The 27,184-nt window shown below is 54.8% G+C and overlaps 2 protein-coding genes across 25 annotated transcripts in view; one reads left to right on the top strand and one right to left on the bottom strand.

The window, feature by feature from the left end:
* MTERF4 (mitochondrial transcription termination factor 4) overlaps positions 1-27,184 on the top strand; it is a 79,707-nt gene that overhangs the window by 5,302 nt on the left and 47,221 nt on the right. The window contains exon 4 of one of the 13 annotated variants that reach the window (XM_074364719.1): positions 4,463-13,191. The exons of the other annotated variants lie outside the window; for them this stretch is intronic. Within the exon in view, the coding sequence (XP_074220820.1) occupies positions 4,463-4,873 (411 nt within the window). The 3' untranslated portion in view covers positions 4,874-13,191. Of the gene's footprint in view, positions 1-4,462; positions 13,192-27,184 lie in introns of those variants that run through there. 13 annotated transcript variants of the gene reach the window in all.
* Positions 88-27,184, bottom strand: part of SNED1 (sushi, nidogen and EGF like domains 1) — a 79,251-nt gene continuing 52,154 nt past the window's right edge. For 3 of the 12 annotated variants that reach the window (XM_074364689.1, XM_074364685.1, XM_074364691.1), the window contains 15 exons: positions 26,968-27,081; positions 26,338-26,634; positions 24,536-24,719; positions 23,993-24,105; positions 22,891-23,172; positions 21,708-21,852; positions 21,546-21,628; positions 20,789-20,890; positions 14,344-14,457; positions 13,179-13,295; positions 12,420-12,507; positions 8,343-8,389; positions 5,427-5,510; positions 4,564-4,601; positions 88-3,958 (listed from right to left, as the gene is read on the bottom strand). In XM_074364689.1, the coding sequence (XP_074220790.1) occupies positions 4,576-4,601; positions 5,427-5,510; positions 8,343-8,389; positions 12,420-12,507; positions 13,179-13,295; positions 14,344-14,457; positions 20,789-20,890; positions 21,546-21,628; positions 21,708-21,852; positions 22,891-23,172; positions 23,993-24,105; positions 24,536-24,719; positions 26,338-26,634; positions 26,968-27,081 (1,796 nt within the window). In that variant the 3' untranslated portion in view covers positions 88-3,958; positions 4,564-4,575. Of the gene's footprint in view, positions 3,982-4,563; positions 4,602-5,426; positions 5,511-8,342; positions 8,390-12,419; positions 12,508-13,178; positions 13,296-14,343; positions 14,458-16,309; positions 18,097-20,788; positions 20,891-21,545; positions 21,629-21,707; positions 21,853-22,890; positions 23,173-23,992; positions 24,106-24,535; positions 24,720-26,337; positions 26,635-26,967; positions 27,082-27,184 lie in introns of those variants that run through there. The other 9 variants (XM_074364686.1, XM_074364688.1, XM_074364687.1 and 6 more) reach the window with 9 other exon arrangements.

Raw genomic sequence — 27,184 nt, 5'->3', positions numbered from 1 at the left:
ACAGTGCGGGCGACAAGGGTTCTTCTGGTTCAAGCGTCAATTTGTATTTCTAGTGATAAAGACAAAACTGTGAGGAGGCAGTGAGGGTTTCGTATATCACAGCACTTTATTTCATGAAAACAAGTAGCACGTGTTCCACAAAAATACTCGCATTTTTAAGTATCAGAAGTATCTTACTGCTTCATAACCGCATTCCGAGTACAGCAGAGTGAGGAGGTTGGTTAGTGACGTATGGTTCTGTTCTGTGCAGCTTAATACCAGCAGAGCGCTGGGGCCCTGCTTAATCTTTGTGGAGAACAGGCTCCGACTATGACCTCTGGGGAATTTGCTCTTGTTCCAGCTCATGCCTAGGGGTCACATCCAGGCCCGAAGTCTCCGGCAGCCAGGGATGCTGACCTGGAGCGTGCCCGAGCAGGAAGGGGCCTGGAGCAGGCCTGTTGGGTGGTCTCCCCGCCCGCAGTACAGGTGCCGGGGCTTCTGAGACCGGAGGAGCAAGAGTGCTTGCACAGGGTCATGTGTGGGGTGGGGCCTGGAGCCAGGGCCATGACACCACGGGTGGCGGCTGTCCCCTGCGGGAACCCAGTGGATCTGAGGAGCAGTTTGAAGAGTTGGGGTCAGCGAATGGAATTTGATGTAAGCTGGGGGTCATCTCTGAGGTAGAGGTCCAGCCCTGATGGCATGAGCTCTGTGAGAGGTGGGAGGCTGAGTGCATCCTAGAACATTCTGGGAATTCCCTCCTTACGGAGAACTGGCACAGGATTGATGGTGCAGAAAACATTTTTGGTGATGTGCTCCAAACTCGGGTCTTTGCAGCATTTTAACGACTACGTGAGCCTCCCTGTGCTTGGCCATGTTTTCCCTCAGGGACCACGTAAGAACCCTGTCGGGCAGCAGTTCTCACCTGCGGGTGATCTTGACCCCAGGGAACATCTAGCAACGCTGTTAGGGCCGGAGCGTAGCTGGGGTCCAGTGGGTTGGGCCAGGGCTGCCGTTGCACGCCGGCAGTCAGGGCAGCCTGCCGCAGGGGTAGGTGGCCTGGAACCCGCTCTGAGGCCTGCTCCAGCCCAGGGCGCTGCACGGACCCGTGAGAACTGGGGATTTTAAAGGGGCTTATGTTTGTGGTATTTCTTTTATTGGAAAGCAGAGTAAGTAGCTGACTTCTAGGAGTTCCTTGCCCCTCGGTACCGATGTGTTGGCAGTTTGGAGCTTGTTTGCTGCGGGGACTCTGCCCTGAGCTGTAGGCTAAGCCGTGGACGCTTTTGCTTCCTCCAGCTCACATTCAAGCGTGGCTGCAAAGAGGAAGACATTTTTTAGGAAGGTAGTGTGGTGAGTCCCTCCCCATTGGTATCAGACGTCGGTGGCAGTAGTTCTCCAGCCGGAGGACTGCCCGCTGAGGAGAGCTGCTGGAGGCTGGCTGACATGGAGCCCTTGCCTGTTGGGGTGGCTGGTGGGTGAGCAGCAGGGTGCCTTGTGGCTTTCCTCAACTGCACCTGGGACAGCCCGCACACAATGGGGAAAAGGGAGTTTTGTCTTCATTGTCTTTCTTAGTCACGGGCAGGATCGTTTGAAAGTGAAGACGTTTCAGTTTTCATTTACTCTTGAATTTTGTGGCATCCAAGTGACCTGCAGTTTGCCTGGAACGTAGGATGTTATTCTTGTGCTCAGTCAGGATTAACAGAATCCTAAATCTAGGCTCCATTGCATGGTCAGTTGATCCATGTTTCGTTAAGCACATGGCTAACTTGACAACTCATGGTTGCCCCTTTCATTTCGACACAGAAATGCGTGTGCCCCTGACGGTTTTCTGATTCCGTCGCTGCTGATTTCTTTGGGTGGACTTTTGAGTGTTTCCAAGGAGGACATTAGGGTTTTAAGAAGGAGCCACAGGAAAACAGCAGCGGCTCATTTGCAGTGTTTCAAGGGTGAATCGTATTCCTTCAGCATCAGGAAGTCTTTTTACTACACGTATAATTTATAAAACATCGTGATATGTCAGTCATAAGACGAGACAGCACCCAGCTCAGGATTCAGTAGACTGTTTTTCGGAGAAACAGAGGCTTCTAGGCTAGAAACTGGAACACGCCACGTTTGCCTCGTGGCTGAGGGACTGAGGTTCCTCACGTGGTGGTGGAGTTTCATCCCCCCTTCCAGTGACATCACTCGACCTTGCCGTTTGCTCGTGGCGCTGTAGCTTGCGTGGGCCACGGCGACGGGCCCCAGCGCCACAGCAGCCGTCAGCAGCACGTGCTTCATGTGTGGCTTTCTTGGGTCTCCTGCTGCCGGAGCCCCTTGACTGAGCTCAGCCGCCTTCTCCAGGTGGGCCTGGAGGCTGGGAGCCTTCTGGAGTACAGTAGAGACTTCTTGAAGTGACTTTTCTCCTTTCTGAAAATGACAAAATGTGTAATACACAGACATATGCACACAAAACTTTAATAAAAATAAAAAGCCTAAAATATAACTCTGCAAAAATTTTTTTATAAGCGGTGAAAGGAAGAAGCCCTTTCCGTGGCTGTGGTGCCGACTCGGGCAGAGTCAGCGGAGGACGCATGGCGTGTCCAGTTTGGCTCGGCGGTGAAGTGCTCCCCATGGTGCGAGGTGGGGGCCGGCTTCTTTGGTCTCACCGTCGTTTGCCGGGAGAAGCTGGCGCGGTTCAGAAGCGTGCTGGAGAGCGCGTGTGCCAAGGTGGCACGGAACTGGAGGGAAAGGCCGTGCTCACCGCCTGGTTCCTGAAGCAGTGTTGCCTGAATTGTAGCTAGAAGGACCCTCAGACAGTGTCCCATCTCGTCCGCCCCTGTTGTCCCTCCCTGTCGCACTTGGGCTCTGAGGGACAAGCCCTTGCTGCACTCGGTAGAGGTGCTGCCTCGGCTTTCCGCGTGGGGTTTGTGTAGTGCTTCCATGAAACCCTTGAGGCCTTTGGTGCCTTGGTGTGACGTGTCATCCAGGGAGCGGCTTTGTCTGCATAAGGCCCGAGCCCGGTGGCCTCACAGACCAGGGGTTAGCCAAGTGTGGCCCGTTGGCCAGCTTGGCTCTGCCTGCTTTTGTAAATAAAGTTTCATCGGAACACAGCCTGCTTGCTCAGTCTCACATCTGTGGCTACACTTCTGCTACGATTGTAGAGTTGAGCAGTTGCCACAGTGACCACATGGTCCAGCAAGCCAAAAACGCTGTCTCACCTTCAGAGAAAAAGTTGCAGATGAGAAGTGTCTGAGTACCCTGCTAGTTTTCTGTGACGACGCCCTCGCCTGCAGGCAGCCAGCATGCACACGCCCCAACGCCTGCCTTTCCTCCCAGTGCGGCCTCGCCTCTGCCCCTCCCTCACAGCCCCACCGGCTCTGCTTTGAAAGCTGTGGACAGCAGTTCCTCCTTTAATTTGGTTTTAGGTTTCGAATGGAGAATTCTTTCTCTGAGTTTGGAATCTGAGAACTGGGTTCTGAATGTTGCCGAAGCGTTCCTGGTGGACAGCCCCGCTCGTCCATGGCAGACGTGTCCCGGGCCACCCCTTAGACTATGGCCTGGCTTAGATCACAGGTGTCAGTTCTGTCCCGGGGGTCTCCTGGCTGTGGCTGGGCAGGGAGGTGGCTGGTGGATGCCTGGCTTGGCCGTCTGTCTTCCTGAGGCTGGAGGAGGGTGGCTGCTCGGGGGACTGACTCCAGCCAGGATGTTGTCTCTCAGGGTGTCCTTTTTGATCCAGTTTGGTTTGGGAAGCTGCTTGTTCCCAGGGGGCACCACTCTCCTCTCCTGTGCCACCGGGAAGATGGGCATCTAGCTCCTTTATGGACCTGGCGTGGTGACTGTCCTGGGCCAGCCAGAATTCCTGTCATTTCCAGTGACCTCACATTGATAAGAAATTGTGTCGAGCTAGAGACGGGTCTCTGTGGCTTAGCCCAGATCTTCCAAACTGGTGTGAGGGCTTCCGCAGAGTGTGCTTGTGGGGAGGTGGGAGTCACGTGGGGTTGAACTGCCAAAAGAAGTTGGGAGAGGCTGGATTAAACAAGAACAGAGTTAGAAAGCTTCATTCATCTCAGGGTTTTTGAATGCTCAGCGTTCCCGAGTTCACTGGGGCCCTCCCAGTGAGAGTCTCAAGAACTTCCCTAAAGTTATGTGATCAAGACCCCACACCCCAGTTTTTCCTCCAGCGGGCTGCCATTTACAGGTCTGGGGTGCACGCCCATAAATCCCTGCACTCCTGCAATTCCTCCGCCTTCTGGCATCCAGGCCCCTCCCATTGTTCCCCCTCAGCTCCCAGCTCCATCCAGGTGCCAGGTGGTCTTTGCCTTTCTTAAGAGCCCCCCACGCCCTGAATTGCTGCTGATCACGAAGGGGTTTCCGTGCCCCAGTGAGAGTGGGATCGTCCTCAGCCCTAGACAGCTTCCTTTCCACCTGAAGACGCGTGTGTGCCAAGTTCATGTCTGTTGGGAAGCCTAAAATATGACTATTTTTTCACCCCCTTTAACCCCTTCAGGGAAGTCTGAACCCTCTGCCTCCAGAGTTTGTGATGCGAGCTTTCCACAGCCCTCCCAAGGGCCCCCGCGGGGTGGGGCGCCCTTCACGCTTGCGGCGTACCTTAAGATTTCTTCAGTGTAGGACTGTTACTTTGTTTCCTGAAAGAAGCAGAGAAACGTGGTTTACGAAGAAGAAACTGTGTACTCGTCACCCAGCAGCTTCCTCACCCCGGCTGCCCCTGGTCCTGTCCTGCCTTCAGTTTGTGTGTGTCCTGTGTGGGGAGTGGCTGAGGCCTGACACAGAGGAGTGTTTTGTCCTTGCCCACCTGGCTGGGGGTGGAGCACAGAGGGGAGGAAGCCAGGGCTGCCTGGCGGGGAGCGGGGGACCCGCGCGCTCTGGCCGGGAGCCGTGCGGGTGTTCCCTGAACTGAGGCCCTGGCCCGGCTTGCGTGGTGACCGATCGGTCTGGGAGGAGTGTGACTGAGGTTCGGGCTCAGCCATCCGTACTCAGGCAGGACATTATATAATGGCTCTGTGACTGCTGTGAGCCCTTCCAGTGAATAAAAATAGAGGTTTACTGTATTTCCAGGTACGGACTTGGGCCTGTCAGTAATGCTCCTTGCTTCCCAGTGCTGGTACCAGACACTGTGTGAATGTGCATAACCAGTGACCCCCGCACCCGCCCTGTGACCCCCCAGCACCTGCCCACTGACCCCCCAGTACTCATGCCGTGACCCCCGAGCACTCACCCTGTGACCCCCCCGCACCCGCCCTGTGACCCCCCAGCACTCACCTGGTGAAACGCCCCCGCAGCCACCCTGCCCAGCTGTGCCCATCTCCGTGTGCTCACATACACATACAGGCAAGTAACCTGCCTCGGCCAAGGCCCGTGGCCTCCCACAGCCTCAGTCACCAGGGCCACCCTTGCCTGGTACCCTGTAAACTTCTTGCAGGCACAGCACGCCCCCCCCCCCCGAGATGCACCTGCTGGGGGCTGTCCTGGCGCTTGTGCTTTCACAGCTCTCTTTGAAGCAGATGTCTTGGTGCATTTTGTAGACCCTCCTGTACCTGCATCACAAGAAAGCGCTGTGAGGCCAGAACGTTCCCCAGCTGCCTCACCTAGGCTGCGTGAGCCCACAGGTCAACAAACAGATGCCTGAGGAAAGGCAATTATTTTCTTAATAGAACCTTGCCTCCTGTGGATGGTCTAACATGAAAGTCATGTAATTTTTTTTAAACTAACTTTATTAAGGTATAATTTACATAAAATAAGATACACCGATTTTAAGTGTACATTATGAGTGTTGCAGAGTCACCTGATACTAAGAGATAAAATGTGAGATTTCAGAGACACGGCTTGCTTGAGACAGGCTGCTTGGCATGGACGCCTTGAGAGGGCATGACCGCACCATTACGGCTGTTCATGGAGAAGATTGAGAAGACTCGGTGATGCAAGCATTGGGTGTGGGCAGGGGGAACAGCACGCCTGACTTCTAGCCGCCCCCGCCCCTGCCGCCCCCCCCCCCCCCCCGTGTATGAGCACATCCTGGAGCTGAAGCCGCAGTTTCCTGTGAGGTGGGAGTCACTTGTACTGCCTCTGTCAAGTTTGCAGATAACAGTGAACGAGGCAGCGTTTGACTCTTGTTACTGCTTCTGAAACGTTGGGCCTGTTCGTAAGGGAGGTCCTGGAGCTCAGTGGGCAAAGCTCCAGTTACGAGCTCAGCCCAGGAGAGCCTTTAGCACTTAGAGCCTTAGCTAAGACTTCACTTCCAGCCATCAGGCAGCGACAGGATCTGGAATTAACTTCCAAACGTGAACAACTGGAGAAATGGACAAAATATAGGAAGCAAGTCTTTTCAGATGTTAGAAAGCAGTGCAAGACTGTGGCCTGGAGAGAAGGGCACCCTGTGATTGTCTGAGAATTCAGCCTGGAGTTGCCTTCTGGACTGCACTGTGGACTGGGGAGAATCTGAGCAGTGCTCACACCAAGTTGATGAAATAGAGACTGGAGTTAGGGAGGAGGAGGCAGCTGGGCCCTGTGGGCCAGAGCACTGACGAGGAGGGAGCTACACAGAGGAAGAGCCCCAGAACTGCAGGGGGGCCCCTCAAAAAGTAAGCTGGTGAATAAACCTGGGCAAAGAAGAACTACTGCAGAGCTGGACAGCTCCCAGAGCCAGAGTGGGGAGATCTTGATTAATCGTAGGCCATTCCACAGGAATAGACACCCCAGAGATGCTTTGCCTTAAAAGTAGGGCAGAGGGGGAAGGGTAGAGCTCAGTGGGAGGGTGTGTGCTTAGCATGCACTAGGTCCTGGGTTCAATCCCCAGCACCTCCATCAAAAATAAATAAATAAGCCTAATTACCTCACCCCTGAAAAACAAAAAAATTAAAACGGTCTCTACTTCAATTATGAAAAGAAAGTGGGACAGAATTAATCCCAGAATAAAGGCTGTGCTAAAGCTGCCCTAAAGTAAGCCTCCACAGGGCCCAGCTGCACTGCCTTGCAGAGCAGCACAACAAGGCGAAGGAGCAGGACGGGTGCCCGCGCTCCCTCTTCTGTCCAGCGTTGGAACACGGTATTGGGAGTCTTCGCCACAGCAATCAGACAAGGGAAAAAAAGTATCCACATTGGACAGGAAGGGGTGAAACTGTCACTGTTTGCAGATGACAAATACAGAGAACCGTGAAGTCTCCACAGAAGGACTGTTAGAACTAGTAAGTGAATTCAGCAAGGGAGCAGGACACAAGATTAACGTACAGAAATCTGTTGCATTCCTTTTTTGGGGGGGGGGAGGGGGGCTAGTTAGGTTTATTTATTCGTTTTTAATGGAGGTACTGGGATTAAACCCAGGACCCTGTGCATGCTAAGCATGTGCTCTAACACTGAGCTATACCCTCCCCCCATTTGCATTTCTTTGCACTAATAATGAAATATCAGAAAGGGAAAATAAACAAAAAACCCCTCAAAATCGCATAAACCTCCCCCCCCCAGGAATAAACTTAACCAAGAAGGTGAAATACCTATGTGCTGAAAACTATAGCACACTGATAAGAGGAACTGAAGTGATTAAGAGAAATGGAAGGATGGCCCATGCTCTTGGGTTGGGAGAATTAACATTACTAAAATGGCCATACTGCCCAAAGCAATCTTCAGATTTAGTGCAATCCCTATCGAAATACCCATGACATTTTCCACAGAACTAGAACAAATAGTCTTAACATTTATATGGAACCACAAAAGACCCAAAATTTCCAAAGCAATCCTGAGAAAAGAAAGAACAAAGCTGGAGGTATAACCCTTTCACACTTCAGACTGTACTACAGAGCTGCAGTTGTCAAAACAGTGTGGTGCTGCCACACACACACACGGATCAGTGGAGCAGAGCACACGGCCCAGAAGTAAACCCACACACCCACCATCAGTCTACAGCAGAGGAGGCAAGAATATACCGTGGAGAAAAGCGCCTCTTCAGCAAGCGGTGTTGGGGCAGCTGGACAGCTGTGTGTATGGAATCAGTGAAACTAGAACATTCCTTCACAGCATATACAGAAATAGACTCGAAGTGGATTGAAGTGGGAGAGGGTGGCGCTCAAATGGGAGAGCGCATGCTTAGCACGCACAAGGTCCTGGGTTCAATCCCTGGTACCTCCTCTAAAAATAAATAAATAAACCTAATTACCTCCCACTGCCCCCCTACCCCCAAAAAACTTAAAAATAAGTTAAATTTAAAAAAACGGATTAAACACCTGAATGTAAGGCATGAAACCACAAAACTCCTAGAAGAGAACATGGGTGAAACCTTCTTTGTTATAAATTGTAGCAATATTTTCTTAGATCCAGTCTCCCAAGGCAAAAGAGATAAAAGCAAAAATGAACAAATTGGCCCTAATCAAACTTACACACTTTTGCACAACAAAGGAAACCATCAACAAAATGAAAAGGCAACCTGTGGAATGAGAAAATATATGTAAACAATGTGACCAACAAGGGATTAGTATCCAAAATATACAAACAGTTCATACAACTCAATATTGAGAAAATAAACAACCCAATCAAAAACTGGGCAGAAGACCTGAATAGGAATTTTTCCAAACAACAAGTACATGAAACAGTGCTCAGTATTGCTAATTATTAGAGAAATGTAAATCAAAACTACACTGAGGTATCATGTCACACTGATCGAAATGGCCATCATCAAAAAGTCTAGAAATAGTAAATGCTGAAGGGGATTTCTACACTGTTGGTGGGGATGTAAATTGATACAGCCAGGATGGAAAACAGTATAGAGGTTCCTTTAAAAAAAACTGAAAATTGAGTTACCATAAGATCCAGCAATCTCACTCCTGGGCGTATATTCAGAAAAAATGAAAACTCTAATTTGAAAAGACACCTCCACCCCAGTGCTCGTAGCAGCACTATTTACAGTAGCCAAGACACTGGAAAGAACCCAAGTGCCAGTCAACAGAAGATGTGTGGGGGGGGTGTGTATGTATGTGTGTGTGTGTGTATATATATATATATATGTATATATATGTGTGTATATATATATATAATAAAATTTCATATATATATAAAATGAAATATTACTCAGCCATAAAAAAGAATGAAAATATTGCCATTTTGAGCAATGTAGATGGACCTAGAGAATATTATGCACAGTGAAATAAGTCAGACAGGAAAAGACAAATATGTAATATCACTTAGAAACCTAAAAACGAATACAAATGAATTTATATACAAAACAAATAGACTCAACAGACACAGGAAACAACTATGGTTACCAAAGAGGAGCGGGAGGATGAGGGGAACAGATTAGGAGTATAGGAGTGACAGATACAGACTACAATACATAAGACAGGTAGGCAACAGGATTTACTGTATATAGCACAGGGAATTATAACCACCATCTTGTTACAACCTGTAATAGAACATAATCTGCGGGAAAAAGAAAACAGCCAAACATCTGAGTCACTGTGTGGTACATCAGCTATATGCCAATAAAAAAAATTAAAAAACAAAAAAATAAATCAACATTCTTCAAGAATACCCAAAAAAGAAAAGTTCAACAGTAACATAAAGTTCACAGTGTCCAACCATCCCAACAGAAGACTTACAAGATAATCACAAAGAATCAAGAAAATGTGACCCATAAACAGGAAAAAAAAAATGGAATAGAAAAACACCCTGAAACGAGAGCAATGACTGAAATAGCAGATGAGGACCTTAAAACATCTATTAGAAATTTGCTCCACGTGTTCAGTGATGTAAAGGAAAAGATAGAGAGAAATGGAGGCTCTAAGAAGGAACCAAATGGAATGGCTAAGATGACAAAACAGTATCTGAACTGAATGTTTTGCTGCATGGGGTTACTGGTAGGTTAGACTCTGCAGAAGAAAAGTGGATCGGCGGACTTGAAGACACAGCAGTATAATCTGTCCAGAATGAAGTAACGAGAGAGAATGAAAACAAGAGAAAAGAGCCTCAGTGACAGTGGGACAGTGCCAGTCTAACACATGCTGAAAAGGAGTCCCAGAAGGAGACGTGGAGGGCAGAAAAAGTGTTTGAAGAAGTAATGGCTAGAACCTTCCAAATACGATGAAAGCTAGAAACTCAGAGATACTAGAAGCTAAACTCCAGAGGGTAAAAACACACACATACAACGTACCGAAGCACATCATAACTAACTTTCCCAAAACCAGTAATAAAGAGGAGACGTAAAAGCAGCCACGGGGATGGGAGCCACATTGCAAACGGTGGGGCAAGATCAAGAACGACGGTAGTCTTCCCATCTGAACCGCGCAGGCAGCGGCAGAGGAACGGCCTCTTCAAAGCGCCGAGAGAGAAAGCCAGAGTTGCCAACCGGGAGTTGTGTTCAGCAAATACTCAGAGATGGAGGTGAAACGAAAACTCCGTCAGGCAAACGAGAGCAAAGAGGCTTCAGCACCAACAGCCCTGCGCTGTAAGAGACATCACAGCGAGCTCTTTGGCAAAGGAGAATGACTCCAGACGGAGTCTCAGATCTGCACGGAGGGATGAAAGTGCTGGAAATGGCAGACGTGCAAGGAAGCACAAAAGGCTTCATACTTTCAACATTTGAAAAAATAACTGTTGAGAGCAGAAGTGCCGTACTGGCTCAGCACACGTGGAAGCAGAACTTCTGGCCGTGGTAGCTCAGGGAATGAGAGGAGAGCTGGAGGCTTGCTGTTGTCTGAGGCTTCCATTACACTGGGGGTGTTTGTAATTAAAGGTTTATTGTGATCAACTGAAGATGCATATTTTAAATCCCAGTGCAACCTCTGGAAAAATACTCCAAAGAAGTGTATCGGTGAGCCAACAGTGCAGGTGAAGTAGAGTCCTAAAAAATAATCTAAAAGTGGGCAGGAAAGGAGAAAATAATAAAGATAAAATGGGACAGAAAACAGAAAACAACATGGCAGATTTAAACCCAGGCACATCAGTCATTTCAGTAACGTGTAAATGGTCTAAACACTCCAGTAAAAACCAGAGATACACATAGCAAGACCGCATGGATGCGAAATACAAGTAAGTCACTTTAAGATGCAACAGGCTGAGGGAGGAGGGAAGCCGCTCAGCGGGAGAGCACGTGCTTAGCATGCACGGGGTCCTGGGTTCCATCCCCAGTGCCTCCGTCTTAAAAAAAAAAAAAAAAAAAAAAAAAAGCAACAGGTTGAAGATACAAGGGCTGAAAGGTTGGCAAGTGCAGGGCTGTCCTAGCCGGTGCTTGGGGGTCGCCTGAGGCACCGGTGGGACGCGCCGTCGAAAGGCTTCAGACTGCCACGGCACAGAGCCCTAACGCAGAGGCCCAGTGCCGCTCGGCCTCCCCGCTGTGTCCCGGCCGCGTGCCGAGCGGCTTCACATCCAGGCTCACGGCAGCTCTCGTGCCTCGCCTTCCTACAGTCTGTCCCCAGCGATCTTCAGACACGCCAGATGCCATGTCCTTCAGCAGGGGACAAATACAGAGTCCTTCCCAGGGTCTCTAAGGCCCTGCTGGGAGCCCCCAGCCCACCCACCACTCCCCCTTGCTCGCACAGCTCCAGCCCTGCTGGCCCTGCTGCTGCTTAGACGTGCAGGCGCGCTGCTGATTCGGGGCCTTGGCAGCTGACATTCTGACTGGAGCCCCCAGCTGCCCTCACCTCCTCCGTGTCTGTTCACGTCACCTTTTCTGTGGTGCTTACCCTGACACCGTGCTGAATGCTGCGGCTGCCCCTTCCCTGTCCCCCAACCCTGGCTGTCCCGGCCCCAGCGTGTGCGTTTCTTCCATCTTCCTTTAGCACTTACCACCTTCTAAAACACTGCAGAGCGTGCTCCTGCCTCTGAGTACTGTCCCCCTCAGCTGGGACGCAAGTACTCCCAGGGCGAGCCTTCGGGCCATTTGTTGACTGACTTGTGTGAGCGTCTAGAACGACGCCTGGCACGTGGCAGGTGCTCGTCTGCCTTCGTGGACTAAATAGGCTGTGAGTAGGACCCACAGAGCCACGGAGCATCAGCAAGAAAGGTCCCAGGAGGTGAGCTCAGCACACCCTCCGCCCACAGCTGTTGTCCACATGGGGAGGCTGAGAGGCGCGAGTGGTTTGCCCAGGACCACGTCAAGAATAGACCGCGGAGCTGAGACCCAAGTGCCCCTGTGCTGAGAGCAGGAATGGCCCTTCCTGGAATCCAGGGAAGGGAGGCTGCTGTGGCTCTGGGGTGTGGGAAAGGCAGGCCCCAGGCTGGGAGCTGGCGATCCGGCTTCTAAGCCTCGTCTGGCTCTGCTCCCAGCTGCACAGGCTCGCAAGTTTTTCAGCCTTTCTGCCTCAGTTTCCTGATTTGTTTCATGAAAGGAATGGGTGGTCGAAGCAAGTCCCTTCTGGGCCTCAGGGGTCTGTGTGGACGGGGTGAGCAGGACTTCGTGCACGCCCTGTGGGGAGGTGGGGAACACGCTGCCGACGTGATGAAGGCAGAGGAAAAGGACTTACACGTGGTGACAGACGCCTCCTTCCCAGACTGGAAAGGACTTTGTCTCCGAGAACAGCCGCGTGCAGGGCTGGGGCACCTTTCTGCAGGCTGCCGGCACAAAGGAAGAGGACCGCTGCTGACAAGGGGCTTGGTGCCCTGGCAGCCCTCTTGCTGTGCCCGTGGGGGGCCTGGCTGCTTCCCGGGCTGGCGGCCTTGTCTTCAGGGGCGCTCAGCGGCTCTGGAGGCCGCCCCGAGTCAGGGTCCTTGAGGCCTGCAGGTTGGGTTTCCTTGGGGCCTGCCCGCTGTCATCTCTGGGCCAGAAGGGCCTCAAGGTTGTATGGCTGGCGTGGGAGCTTCTGTCCACCCACGTCTCGTCCTCAGTCAGAAGTCTTAGGGAGGCCCAAGGCCCTTTTCCCTCCCACCACCTTGTCTGGTCCCCGAGCCAGAAGTACCCATTGCCCACTGATCCCACCTCTCACCGTGGAGTGGCTGTCCCTCTGTCTCTGTGGCTGTCCCCAGGCCCCCCAGTTACTTGGGTAGCACCTTTCCCCCTGGCTCTTGGGGGCAGTGGGAGGCCCAGTGGCTCGCTGCCTGCCAGCCTCCCTACCTGGACACTTGGCAGTCTGGGGCACTGAGGCCAGGCCCCTGTCCTGGAACCTTGTGGTCTGAGGTCCTGGTGGCAAATCCACTCTGGGCCCAGCAGTCCCATCCTAGCCTGCTGGAGGCCAGGTCCTGGACTGGGTTGCTCCTGGCAGGTGAGGGGAGCGGTCCTAACTTACCGAGCTCGCAGCGCCTGCCTTTGAAGCCTGGGCTGCAGTCACAGCTGTGGGCATCCGCGCCGGGCACACAGGTGCCTCCATTCTGACAGGGGTTTTCTGAGCAGTTCCCGGGGGCGTCTGTGAACAGGTGGTGAGTGGTTAGTCACGGGCGCCGGCAGAAGGCCTGATGGCATTGCTGTGCTGCCGCCTCCTGCTGTCCCCAGTGCCAGCCCTGCGGATGGCCCCATTTCAGGTGGTCAGAGAGGGCAGAGGTGAGAAGGCTGGCCTCAGCATGCCCGCCCTGACCCCATCACCCTGAAGGAGGGAGGGAGGGAGGGCAGGCGGAGAGTCCGCCAGGACCCTGGGTGCTGAGCCGCCACACAGTAGAGGAGCTCACAGCTTCAGTTATATTTGCACGCTGATCGCCTTCAGGAGAGACCCCCAGCTCCACCATTGCCTGTGCCCCACCCCACATTTCTGCTGACTTTGCCCCCTCCCCCCCACTGCACAGGGTTTCTTCTACTTGGAATGCAGAGGTCAATGCTTGAGAGCCCTCCTCATCCTCCAGTGCCTGTCCCCAAGCCACCTGTGTCTCCCTAAGTCCCAGCCCCAGGCAGTCCCCCCCGCCCCCCACAACCGAGTCCAGCAGCTGTCTGTGCAGGCTCTGTGCCCCTGTCTCCCAATGGGGTCCTCACTGCACTGCGGGCAGCTAGGGCAGGTTGGTCAGTGGCGCTGCCAGGAAGGGTAGGCCTGCCTTTCCCCTTTATAGAGTAACCCCCCCCCCTTTTTTTTTTGGTAAGATAGCTGTTGTTTTCATTTTTAACTCTAAAAATCCGAGAAACACAAAAGAGTAAGAATTGTGCACACCTCATCATGTCCAGTACCAGCAGGCCAGTCTCCCTGCACATCTAACCCAACCTCTTCCTTACCCTCCTCGGCCACCTCCTGTGGGCGGCTGACCCGGCACACCCCAACCTCCCCCTTGTTTCCCCTCCCAGCGTATCGGGCTCTTCATTGGCTGCTTTCCCCTTCCTCAGTGTATCTGCTTCACTCTTCTTCCTTCTCTGTCCTCCAGCTGTCTTTTTGTCCTTCCCCAGGGGCCAAAAGGGGTTACGGGCTTTAAAAAATCTTTTATTATGAAAAATTTCAAACTTACAAAATCTGGGGTGTGAAGAACCCCACATACCATCACTCAGCTTCAGTGACTGACATTTTGCCAGTCTTGTTTCGTCTATTTCCATCTTTTCATCTGCCTTCTTTAGCTGAAGAATTTCAAAGCAGTCCACAGACACCTTTTCACCTGTAAATATGTCAGCAGGTGTCTAATACGTAAAGACTTGTTAAGCATTATTTGCATAAGCACAATGCTGTTATTACAAAATTAGCTGTAGTTCCTTAATAGCACAAGAAATCAGTCTGTGTTCAAATTTCCCTGATCATTTAAAAAATGTCATTTACAATTGGTCTCTAATTCAGATTCATAGAGATTCACATTGCCTTAGCTTGGTGTATCTCAAGTCTCTTTTAATCTGTGAATGTAATCTTCTTCACCTCTGTATTCATTGAAGAAATGAGGTCACTTGTGCTGTAGAGTTCCCATCCTTCTGGACCTGACTTAAATGGCTTTCTGGTGGCATTAACTTGTTCCCCCTCTCCATGTTTCCTGCAAACCGGTCCTTAGAGAGAGGGGCTTAATGGGATTCAGGCTCACAGGGTCTTTGCTTTGCTTTGGCTGCTTCACAGGTGGTGATCGTGGACCCTCTGGCTACACCAGGAGACGTGATGTCTCCACGTTTGGTTTTCATCACGTGAGGACTGATCACTGGTTCAGTGTGGAGAGCCTGACTAACCCAGAATCAAGTTCTCTTAGTCTCTGCACCTGGTGCTTTGAGCGGTCATGTAGGTCCCTGATCTAGGTTGTAGATCCATCATCTCACTGGGGGTCACGTCTATCTCGATCTGTCACCCCTCTGCCTTCACTAGCTGGGACGTCTCCTCTGAAGACCCACTTCCTTCGCCACCACTTGGTCACCCTGAAGTACAGCCATACAGACAAGGGCGGATCCACGCTCCATTCCTTTCCACTCTGGTCCTCCAGCGGGCTCTAGAGCCGACCGCTACGTTGTTCTTTCTGAGCTTCATCGTGAGCTCGCGGGCTTTTGTGTGTTTGATGGGCTTCAGCCTGCGCTTGATGCTCAAACCATCCCACCCTGGCCAGCAGCAGCCCTTCCAGGTCGGCTCCTGTGCCCTTCAGACGCAGGCCCTTCAGACACAGTCCTAGTTGCTTTTAAAAGCTTGTTTGCTTTTTTACAAGGATGTCTTGGACTTATTTTGTCCATATTCTGCTTCAGTCTTGGAATCAGCCATTTCCCCAAAGACCCCTGGTCCCCTTTAGTGAAATGGTATGTGAAGCTCATAGTCTGGGTGATCGAGGTGCACACCATTACTGTGGTGTCGGTGCTCTGGTCCTGTTCAGGAGACAGAACTAGGAAATTCAGTTTAAAAAATAAAAATAAACAAATTATGAGTTCACACCAGTATTTCCAGTTCAAACGAACTGAGGTAAATAAAAAGAGAAACACAGAGGTTTGACTGAACTTGTTTGATTTTATACTGTGTCTCTCTTTATGCCAAAAATCTTCGTAGCATTAATGTAATTATTTTCTTTATCCCACAATGTACAGGTAACAGTTTAGAAATAATGGCACCGGCATTACCAGCACTAAGACACTGGATGCAGCTGAATTTTCCTTGGCAGTCCTTTTTCTCCTTAGGGTTTTCCCACCAGAACTGAACAGTCGGGTTGCGGTTTTTAAAATCACTTGGAATGATGCTTTTTTCCCCAATGTGGTTATGCCGTCAATATGGGCAGATAAGTTTATTTCAGTTTGTTTTCAAGCTTTAGACACTTTTTTTTTTGGTGTTATTTACAAAACATTTTCTTTTTTCTAAAGTCACAACTCTAAAGGCACATTCAGAGAGTCCTGGCATGTTTCCCCATCCCCTTTACTTCCTCATTCTCGTTCTTTCCTTCCTTGAAGAATTAACCATTTTTTACTGGTTTTTTTTCTTTTTAAATATAAGAAAATAGGTATATACTGTCCCATTTCCCTTCCCCACTTCCCTACATGAGAGAGATACTGAAAACGTGGTTCTGAACATTGTTATTTGAACGTGCTTTATTGAGACAGACTTTATGTGCCACACAATTCATCCATGTAAAGTGCACAATTTATAGATTTTTAGCATATCCACAGGTCTGTGCATCCATCACCAGAGTCAACTTTAGAACATTTCTGTCACCTCAAAAAGAAACCCCGTACCTTCCAGCTGTCACTCCTGTACCTCTACCCCCACTGACGTTCTTCCTGTCACGATAGGGTTTCCTGTTCTGGACTTTCATATGAATGGGATCACATCATATGTGGTCTTTTGTGACTGGCTTCTTTCACTCAGCATCAGGGTTCAACTGTGTTGTAGCATTTATCAGTACTTGATTCCTTTTTATGGTCAAATAACATTCCACTGTGTGAGTAAACCACGTGTGTTTATCCGTGCATCCGCTGGTGGACATCTGGGCTGCTTCCACCTTGCAGCAGCTGTGAGTGGTGCTGCAGTGACCGTCTGTGTAAGTCCTGGTGTGGACATATGTTTTCAGATCTCTTGAGTGTATGCCTAGGAGTGGAATTGCTGGGTCAGATGTGATCCTGTGTTTAATTCTTTGAGGAACTGACAGACTGGTTTTCCCCCAAAGCACCTATACCACTGTACATTACCACCAGCAGAGTTTAAGGGTTCCCGTTTTTCCACATCCTCACCAAAGCTTGTTGTTACCTGATTTTGTAATTCTAGCCGTCCTAGTGGGTGTGAAGGCGCATCTCACTGTGGTTTTGAGTAGCATTTCCCTGACACCTAGTGACACCAAATATCTTCTCATGGGCTTGTTGGCCATTTGTGTATCTTCCATGGAGAAATGTCTATTCAGATCCTTTGCTCAATTCTTAATTGGGTTATTTGTCTTCTTATTCAGTTGTAAGAGTTCTTCATATATTTTAGAAATCCTTCATATATTTTCAAATCCTATTTCAAATAATATGATTTGCAGATGTTTTCTCCCACTCTATGCATTGTCTTTTCACTTCCTTGATGGTGTCTTTTGAAGCACAAAAAGCCCTAAATTTTGATGAAGTCCAGTTTATCTTTTTTTTCTTTTGTTGCTCATGCTTTTGGTGTCATATCTAAAAATCCTTTGTCAAATCCAAGGCAATGCAGCTTTACCCATGTTTTATTCTAAGAATTTTATAGTTTTAACTCTTACATGTAGGTCTTTGATCCATTTTTAGGTATTTTTGTGTATGGTGTGAGGTAGGGGTCCAACTTCATTCTTTAGCTTGTGGATGTCCAGTTGTCCCAGCACCATTTGTTGAAAAGACTGTTCTTTCCTCCACTGAATGGTCTTGGTACCTTGTTGAAATCAGTTGGCCATAGACGCATCAGTTTATTTCTGGACTCTCAGTTCTAGTCCATTGATTTATAAGTCCACCCTTGTGCCAATGTCACACTGACTTGATTACTATTGCTTTGCAGCAAGTTTTGACAATGGGATGTGTGAGTCTTGCTGCTTTTTTAGGATTGTTTTTGCTATTCTGTGTCCCTTCCAATTCCATATGAATTTTAGACGCTGTACATAACAATTGTCCAAAGACACTGTGCAGCAACCTTGCTCAACGTGGAAGTGTGCAGCGGTGTTTAGAATCCGTGTGCCCACGTCAGCAACCTGTACCCTGTAGACGTGGACACCAGGCTGCAGAGACTGTGACTGATGTTTGCGCCTGGCTTGGGCAGCTGGGATCCGAAGCCTGCAGTGATAAGCAGCAGTGGGGGGCTTCACCAGAGCTCTGTCTGTAGCCTCGTTTTACAAAGTCGTCTCCACTAAATCCTGAGTTTATCATCACACACGTGTGTGCACACACACACGTTAAGATAAGTAAAAACAAAGAGAAGGCTGTTATGAACAGAGGCGAGGGCAGGGACGGGGCTGTGCCCTGGGGTGGGGACAGTGGGCCGCTCCTACATGAAGGATAAATCACACAGTAAAGAGGTTTGAGTGCTGCCCCAGACCGCTTGTGTAAGTGTCCAGGGGCATGAAACCAGGATAGTCCACAAGCCCTCCTTGGGGTGAGAAGTTGGGGAAAACAGGAAGAACTTGACTAGCCTCAGTGTTCACTCTAAGCTCCCAGGGTGGCAGGTTACAAGCTTGGGAATCGTCCACAAGCGTCTCCTGGGGACATGAAGGTGCAGCCCTGATCTGGAGAGCTGCTTGGTGAGGCAGTGACAAATCAGGCATGTTAACTGTGCTCTTGGGGTGCCTGGGGCTCTCTGGGGATCATTCTTTCCCTTGAGAAAGAAAAGTCTAACAGCTTCCAGAGAGAAGGAGCAGATTATTCTACAAGGAGAGAAGGACAAGACTGACACCCAGTGGCAGCAGTCCTGGGCAGACGATGGCAGTGCACAAGTGTCTGAAGAACTGAAGGGCAGAGGGGCCTTGAACCTTGAATGTTGTGTCCAGCCAAACTGTCCTTCAGATGTGAGAGCTCATCAGCATATTTTCAGGCAGGCACACAGGGCCTCGGAGGTTTGGCCATGTAGAGTTCCAACAGGTGCTTTGTGGAACTTGGTGAGCTGATTATAAACTTTTCTAGGAATACAAAGAGCCAAGGATGGCCCAAGCACTGACGGTCAGAGTGAGAGCAGTGGCCCTGCGGGACAGCGAGCCTTACTCAAAGAGACAGTCACCAAGGTGGTGGTCTTGGCTCGAGGAAGCCAAGCGGTGGACAGAGGAGTGAGGCAGAACCTTTGCTGATGCCAAGGAAGAGATGTGACCTGTCAGCACTTGAGAGACGCCAACCAGACCCCACAGGCGCCCTCACACCCAGGCTGCTGGCAGGACCCAAAGACCTGGCGAGACAGGGATGAGCTAACTGCCTCTCTTGACCACTGCTGGGAGGAGTGTAAATGGGTCTGCCCGCTGGGAAGGCAGCATGGTGTCTCCTCTTGTCGCTGGGCGGGCGTTCCCCAGCCCAGCCCCTCTACTCCTGCACACATGCCGGAGCTGCTGCAGGACCATCACGGCAGTACCACTGGTGACAGCCAGACACAACCCTTGTGCCCTCCGAGCAGAGGGTGGTTGAGCCGCAGCCCCAGAACAGCACAGGATGCTGGGCGGACATGCAGGTCCAGACGCTGCACACGGCATGACGCTCGCCGTGTAAGGAGAACCCACAACCGTCCGGGCACACCTGCATGTCACTCCTCCCTCCAGCCTGCCTTCCCCCAGGGCTTCTGCTCGGGTCCTGTTCACGGGCGGGTGCCATGGTTCCAGCAAAAGCTAACTAAGTCAAGGGGCCAGCGCGGGCCAGCAGTGTGGCAGGAACCAACGACCTTGGGTAGTTTGGTGCACTGGGGGCTGTAGAAGCTTTTTTTTGTCCTATTATCACCTAATACCACCTCCCACTCTCCCCAGGCCTGAGTGCCTCAGTGAGCAAACACCAGATGGCAGTGACATCTGGGGCCAGCCTGGTGCCACCTCGAATTTCTCCTTCACAGGGCACCCGGGAGAGGTCATTCACGTCCCTCTAGTTTCTGAGTTTTGTGAAGTGGAACATCTAATGTGTAAAAGGGCTGACATAACACAAATGATCTGACGAAATGTTTCTTTTTTCAGTTACGAACACCAGCCACGCGGGTGTCTTCACTCTGACCGCACCTTAGCTAACGGCCTTCCTCTCTGTCTGACCCGCACACTGCTGGCAACGTCAGGCCTCGCACAGTGAGGGGTGCTGAGCTGTGAGGCCAGGGAGCCAAGCTGGCAAAGGCACCCTGCAGCGCTGTGCCTGGACGTGTACAGGCGTCCTCGGGGAACCTGGGTTGGGGCCTGCAGGTGAGGCCAAGTCCTGGGTGCTTGACTCACACTTTACCGAGCACTCTGCCTTCTTCGGGGTCTGGCCGATGGGTGAGCCCAGTCTGAGCCTGTGGTGACTCAGGGGAAAGGGCCACTGGGTCCTAGAACTGCCCCCAGAGGGACATGGTGCCGAAGGTGAAACAGGAGGAAAGGTAGAGCTAGGGTCTGAGTTTGTGGAAGGAATGCGTGCCTGCTGACGCTGTCCAGTGGGGAGGTGTCCTGTGAGCATGTCTTGTGGGGACGTGCCAGCTGTGGTTCTCAGCCGGTGGACAGTCCAGGACCCACATCACCTGAATGTCAGCAGGGGCCCAGCTGGCCCTACTCTCTGAGCCTGCGTAGCAGCCTGCTAGGTGCCCCTCTGGGGATTCCCGCCATCCTGCTCAGCACACTACTCTGGGGGAGGCCCTGCTGCACGCAGAGGGCGGGTGGGGAGGGGCCGCCTGCAGGTGCGGTGGGCCAGCCTCTCCAGGGTGGACCCTGGATGTTTGGCAGTTGCTGCCCCCAGGCCCGTTCCCCAGCTGCCTGCCTGGTGTGGGTCACTCTGCCCTTCCCAGGGTGAGGCGCTCGTGGCCCCTCGGGCAGGCTCTGTGCCTCCTGCACCCTCACTGCACCTAGGTGCTTAAGGCCCCTGAGGGCAGTCAGCCCTGAGCGTCCACTCCTGCCGACCTACCTTCCGTGTCCTTGTCGCCACTGCGTTCAGGGAGCTGCAGGGCCAGGCTGACCTGTGTGGGGACCTCCTCCGTGCTCTTAGGCTGCACCAGAGCTGTAGGTTCTAGGAGAAATCGGGACACCACAGTGCACTGACCACGAAGCCAGCTGCCTCGCACCAGGACTGGCCTTGGGCCGTCTTCTTAGCTTCCCTCCCTCAGAGTACAGGGCCTGGGTGGTGGGATCAGGGTGGGTCCTGGCTCCGCCTTGGGTAGAACCAAGTTTTCTCCCTGCAGAGTCCAGCCCTTCCCCTCCGCCACAGCTGCTGGGTGAAGTTCACCGGGGGCCCAGGCAGGCCTCATCCTGAGCAGCTGGCTGATGCGTAGGCCTCCTCTGTGGTCAAACCCTGCTCTTTCCCTCCACCCCCTGGGGCTATGACACCCCCTCCTCCCCCTCCTGTCTGCCATGGCAAAGCCTCTGTGTCTCGGACCTGCTCCTAACAGGTTTATTTTTCATCTTCTCTTGCGTCCTGCTGGCAGCCTGTCCCTTCAACTCCAGCAGCCGTAACGGGGAGGCTCCTTGCGAGCCTGTGGATGGCGTGGCTCTCTGTGCTGGCCCTGCAGCCCTGGGCCTCTAACCCCCTTGGGTCCCCAGCTGGGGGCAGTGTTGGGCACTGGGGGTGGTCTTGAAGCCCAGGTTTTAGGGGCCTCATCCCTCGTCATGCTGGGGACAGGCGGGTGAGGTGGCAGTGGGCTGCTGGGGTTGGGCTGGGCACTCACTTGATCTCACAGTGGCTAGTCCACCAGGCGAGTGGCCGAACTTGGCCCTCACTCGTCCTCTGCCGTCCACAAGCTCCGAGAACCTGCAAGAGGGTCACCATGGTCACCCACCACCAGGGCGCCCTGCTGGGGTCTCGTGGGGCTGCCGGCTGATGTGTGTACCTGGGGGCTGGGGACGGCGTTTCAGGGGCACCGGGGTCGTTGAGCAGGCGCAGCTCCGGCAGGCGCCCGGGGGACGGTCGGTTTCTGAGCACCCGGGGGTGGAGTCCTTCCCGGAGCCAGCGTCGGTCAGCACCCTCCCTCGGGGCTGTGGGCGGGTGGAAGGGACAGTGGCCACTCAAGGCTGGCCTGGGGCTTCCCGTTGCCCTGGTCCCGCCCCGCTGCTCAGAGATGAGAACTGAAGGGGCTGTGCCCATCCCCTCCAGCCCTGCTCCCCACCCGCCCGCCTGCCTTCCCTCCCACCCACCACATCCTGCTGTAACCTGGATGTTGCCTGGGAGTGGTCCAGGCACTGGTCTCAGCCCTCCTCCCTGGTTCGGTTCTCTGCCTGCAGGTGGGGTCAGGCACTTGGACCAGACTCACCTCAGCTGAGGCCCGCCCCAGGAGAGAGGGCATGGCTCCTTTGTGGGTCCTTGTCATCTAACCATGCCCTTCAGCCCCCTGGGCCAGGTACCCTCTTCCACCTGTGAGCCCCTCTCCCCATGACTGGCTCACAGGCCCCAGCTGGCCCTGTCAGCCTGGCGGTTGTGCCTGGAGCCGAGCTGGGTCTGAATCTCAGAGCCAGTGTGCTTCGTGTCCCGAGGGTGGGCTGGTGGGTTGGGAGAGAAAGAAGCCCCTGCTCTCTGACCTCCATTCTGCTCGGACCGCTGTCCACCTCCCTGCAGCACCCATCCAGACAGACCATCTTCTGGAGAGCTTTGAAATGTCAGCAGGGGTCATGCAGGACCCCAGAGTACCTGGGAGGCCTCCCTCGCACTTGGGATCAGACCCACGTTGTCACTGTGGCCGTCTGAGCCTCTGTGCTCCTGAGCTGCTCCTGTCTGTGGGCCCTGCCACTGCCCACTCTTGGCGCCTGTTTTGGGTGACGCCCTGTGTCTACTGCCCAGCTCGCCTGGGGCCCATCTGGGGGGACAGCACCCGATGCTTGTTTTTACAAACTGCCAGCTCACTGACCCAGAGCCGACTGTCCGTGAAAACCCACCACCGCTTTCCACACGTGCAGTCCTCCCACGTTAACACGGCCCTGTTTATAGGCTGTCTGTGTCCCTGGGGCAGTGTGGCCTGTGCCAGGTGAGGTCCCGGGGACAGCAGATGAGCTGTCCCCAGGACTCAGCGCGGCACTCACAGGTGATGATGTAGAGGTGTGCGGGCTCGCTGTGCAGCTGGGCACCTCCTGTGCTCTGCACCGCCGTCACCGAGAGCTGATACCGCCGTCCTGGCGTCAGGTCCCGCACCGTGTAGGACACCAGCCTCCCGTTGGGGACGTAGCGGCTCTTGGTGCTCTGGCTGGCGGTCACATTGATGACGTACGCCTCCAGTGGGGTGCCGGGGGTGGGGACATCCCAGACCACGTGGGCAGAGGTGGCCGTGACTCGGGTGGCAGTCAGGTTGGCTGGCGGCTGAGGCCCTAGACAAGGCATGGAACCGGGGAGGGGAGAAGGGCTGACGGGGTCTTCTGCCCGGGATGCAGGTTAAAGACCTGACGTGCAGTGGCTGAAACCTCGCTGGAAGCCGGGCTGAGTTGTAGCAAACAAGTCCACAGTCCTCAGGGATGGTGTGGATGGGCAGTTGCAGTGCTCAGGCTTCCTCCTTCCCCGAGAGGCACCCCCCGAATCCACCTGCTGGCGCCTGGTGAGACCCTTGCGGGCTCAGCCCATCGGCGCCTGCTCCCGTGTGACGCTGTCCGTCCCCTGAGCCTGGCCACACACACCGTCTCCTGGGAGGTGTGTAAGGGGCAGGGCAGGGGCCGGGGGCCCAGCACCCAGGTTCAGAGCAAGGGCTTGAGCCTGTGCTGACCGCCTGCACCACCAGGTGAGGCCCTGCGCACACCTGCTCTCCTTACCCAGCCTCCTGCCCAACCTCCACCCTGGTCACTGCCCCTCTGTGCCTGGATAGCCCACATGTTGGTGAGGGGGCGGTGTGGGCTGGGCTGCCTCCCCTGGAGCGGCATGGAGCCCACGGGGGAGGCAGCGTGGGCGTCCTTGCCGGCCCGCCTCTCCCACCCCTGCTCAGTGACCCTGTCTGGTAGGAGCCCAGGAGCCTACAGGTGTGAAGGCTCACGCAGGAGGGCCCACCCAGCCCTCGCCGGCACCTCTTAGCACTCTGCCATTCAGGGCACCCTTGGCCGGGGCTGGGTTTCTGGTTCTGCGGCCACTTGGGAGGGGACTGAGGGGGCTGGAGGGAGGCGAGAGCTCCCAGAGGGCCCACGTGAGCTGAGCTCCACTTACGGGTCCACACGTGCAGTGGTGCCGAGGCCAGGCTCTCGGTGAGAGGCTCCTGTCCCCCGAGCCCGCTGAGGGCGGTCACCCGGATGGTGTATCTCCTTCCTGGCAGCAGGGCCCTATGGGAGGGGAGGCCGGGGAGAGAGAAACAGGACGGCCTGCTACCAGGCTGCGCTCCTCCACGCAGCTGACACCGGGGTGTGGTGGCCCCATGGCCGGTGGCCCCGGCAGCCTCCACCAAGGCCAGGTCTGTGGCCCGAGAACTGGGGGCTCCTCAGGCGGGAAGCTCCTCCCTGGTATGTCTGTCTGTCCAGCGCTGTGAGAGGCTGGGGAGGACATGGGCCTTTTCCCTTTTGGAGAGTCTGCATGACTCAGATTGGAGAACTCTGGGCTCGCCGTGTGCACAGTCCCTGCTTTTGTTGGGCAGCCCCGTGAGGAGGCAAGGCAGGAGTGAAGCCTGGGCCTGCTCCGGTCACGGGTGGGCCGGGCCAGGGAGCCGCAGGGTGGGGGCGAGAGGGGCCCGAGGATGCCTGGACCCCGCGCTCTTACCCGAAGGTGAACTTGTCCACGCTCTTGTCCACGTCTGTGGACTGGTCCTCCTGGGCCTCGGGGTGGCGGATGGACACACGGACGCCGCTGACTGTGGCATGACGGATCCTATGCAGAGCCCACCGCACCGAGATGGTGCTGGCTGTCACGTTGGTGACCTCAAGTCCCTCGACAGGGCGGGGTCCTGGGGACAATGAGTGCGCAGCATGTGTGACACTTCCTCACCCCTAGGGGAGGGCAGGGGCCGAGACGAGAGGCAGCTCGGGAAGGTGCTGGGGGGTTACAGAGAAGTGTACTAGTGATGCGCCGGCCAGCCTGGGCTGCCTGAATGCGTCCATCAGCCAGCTGGGGACCCGGGGTGGGTGGACATGTCCCAGGCCCTTGTCCTGGGGGTGCTGCTCAGGTCCCAGCCCGTTCAGACTGCCAGTGGAGGCAGGGGCGCCCTTCCTGACTCGTGTGGACCCTGGGCGCCCGTTCTTTACTCTGGCTGGTTGTGTGGGTGGCACGGACAGTGACTGTTCCGTCTGGGCGACCCTGGGGCCTGACGGGAGAGAGTCCTGGGCGACCTCGGAAGGGGTGGGGCCCCAGACCGAGGGAGCTTGAAGGGGAGCCCGCAGCCCCTGGGGGTGCCCTGCCCCAGTCCTGTGCGTCCTCCCCCACCCTGGTCTTCTGGCAGAGACCCCACTCTGAGGGATAGAGGAGGCGCTGTCTTCCTTCCAGACACCTTTCCCCATAGACCCATCCCGAGCAGCCTCAAAAGCACTAGTCCCTGAAGCCAAGCCCAGGATGGCCCCCTCCTCCCTCAGGCCCCCGAGACTCCTACTGCCGTGTGCTTGGGGCCGCGCTGCCGGCCTGGGACATCTCCACCACTGGGCTGTCCTTCTCCAGGACACACCCGTCCTGAGTCCTCACGCTTCCCCACGCTGGGCCCTCAGTGTCCTCAGTGTCGGCATCTGCAGGGCTGGCAGGCGACACCAGGGTGCCTGCCTTCCTCCCACCCCGGGGCCCGACAAGGTGCTCCCTGTGCTCTCCTTGGAGTGTCTTTTTTCCTCACCCAGCCGGCAGGCCATGCCTGTCTTGCTGGACCTGCTGCCGTGGCCAACCCTGCCCCGGCCTGACCTGCCGCAGCACCTGGTGTGGTGGGAGCAGAGCCCTTGGGTGCTGGGCCTCACCCTGCCAGCTGCCCTGGGGGCCCTGGACACACCACTTCCCAGTTCTCGCTCCTTCCTCCTGCCCCCACCCCCGAGTCTCGTGGCCCCTGGGCCAGCGCCCACCATCCCATCCCAGCTTCTCCCCATCATGGGTATGCTCCGGGACTCACCCCTCCTCCCTCATGTTGGTCCCTGGGACCCAGCTGGTGCCCCAAAGCCTCTCTCGACACCCTTCCACACAACTCCCAGTCAGGGCAGCACCCCCGGAGGTCCCTCCCTGCTGTCCCCTGGCTGGCCCCCTTCTCTTGAACTCCATCCCCACCCCCTGGACACCTCGCCTGTCCCTCAGGTCCTGGCCAGTCCCCCTCGGGCCCACCCCACGCGTGGGCTGGCTCATCCGTCCCAGGCACCTTCTCAGGGAGCACCCCCCACCGCATCCTCTCCCAGCCTCACTCCCCACCTGTGGCCTGTCTCCCGCGTCTGAGTCTCCTCCCTCCCCTGTGAGGTTTCCCGCTGGGCCCCGCCCAGCACAGCAGCGCCAGCGTCTCTGTCCTCTGTCCCTGGTGCTGAGCCAGCCCCTCTAGGAGGGAGTGGCTGGCCGTCCCCGCCCCCACCCCGGGGGGGGGGGGGCTGTGTCCAGCGGGTGCTCACGCGTGCGGGCGAGCAGCACTGCGGGCCTGCTGATGTCATTCTTGTTGTTGGCGTTGCGCTTGACTGAGAAGACGGAGATGTTGTAGGCCCTGCCAGCCGCCAGGGCCCGGAGCTGGTGCCAGGAGCGGCTCCGGTCAACGAAGTCTGTGCGGCGGTAGGAGCCGTCGGAGGAAGCGTAGGTGACCGCATAGCCGTCGAGCACCTGCCTGGAGGCCTGGCCTTCGGGTGGGCGCCAGGAGACCGAGACCCCGCTCTCCTCCACTCGCTCCACCTTGAGGGCCGTTGGTGGGAAGAGCTCTTCAGGGTTTCGGTCAAGAACAAGGGAAGTGGGGAGGTCAGCTGTCGGCCGAGGAAGCCCCGGCCCCCAGGTGGGTGTCTCTTGGGCCTTGCTAGCCCTGGTCGCAGGCCGGCACCCTCGTCTGGTGTCTGGCTGGTGGCTCCTGAAGGGTCTGCACGTGTGCCGCCGGGGGGCTCGTGTGCTCCTCCCTGCTCCGTGGGCAGCGCCTGGGGTAGCAACTGCCTGGACCTGCTGCCTGGGGGCCGCTCGGCCCCTGGCCTGTCCCGTGGGGTGTCTGCGGCCCTCTGAGGGAGGGGAGCCCCGCGCCCACACAGGCGCCCCGGCCGCCTCACCTTTGGCACAGTCCTTGCCCGTGTAGCCCACTTTACAGGTGCAGCTGTGGGAACCGTTGCTGGCCAGGCAGTAGCCGCGGCCCCCACAGGGGCTGGAGAAGCAGGGGTCACTCACTGGGAGAGGGGAGAGCAGCAGTGAGTGCCCCTAGTCCTGGCACTGGGTCAGTCCTGTGTCAGTGTGCAGGTGGGTGGGGGGGTGGTATCACGGGTGGTCCTT

This window comes from Camelus bactrianus, chromosome 5 (genome assembly GCF_048773025.1).
Source record: "Camelus bactrianus isolate YW-2024 breed Bactrian camel chromosome 5, ASM4877302v1, whole genome shotgun sequence".
In the NCBI taxonomy this organism is placed as follows: domain Eukaryota; kingdom Metazoa; phylum Chordata; class Mammalia; order Artiodactyla; family Camelidae; genus Camelus; species Camelus bactrianus.
Note: the sequence above shows the minus strand (reverse complement) of the source record. Positions and strands in the feature narration are given on the sequence as shown.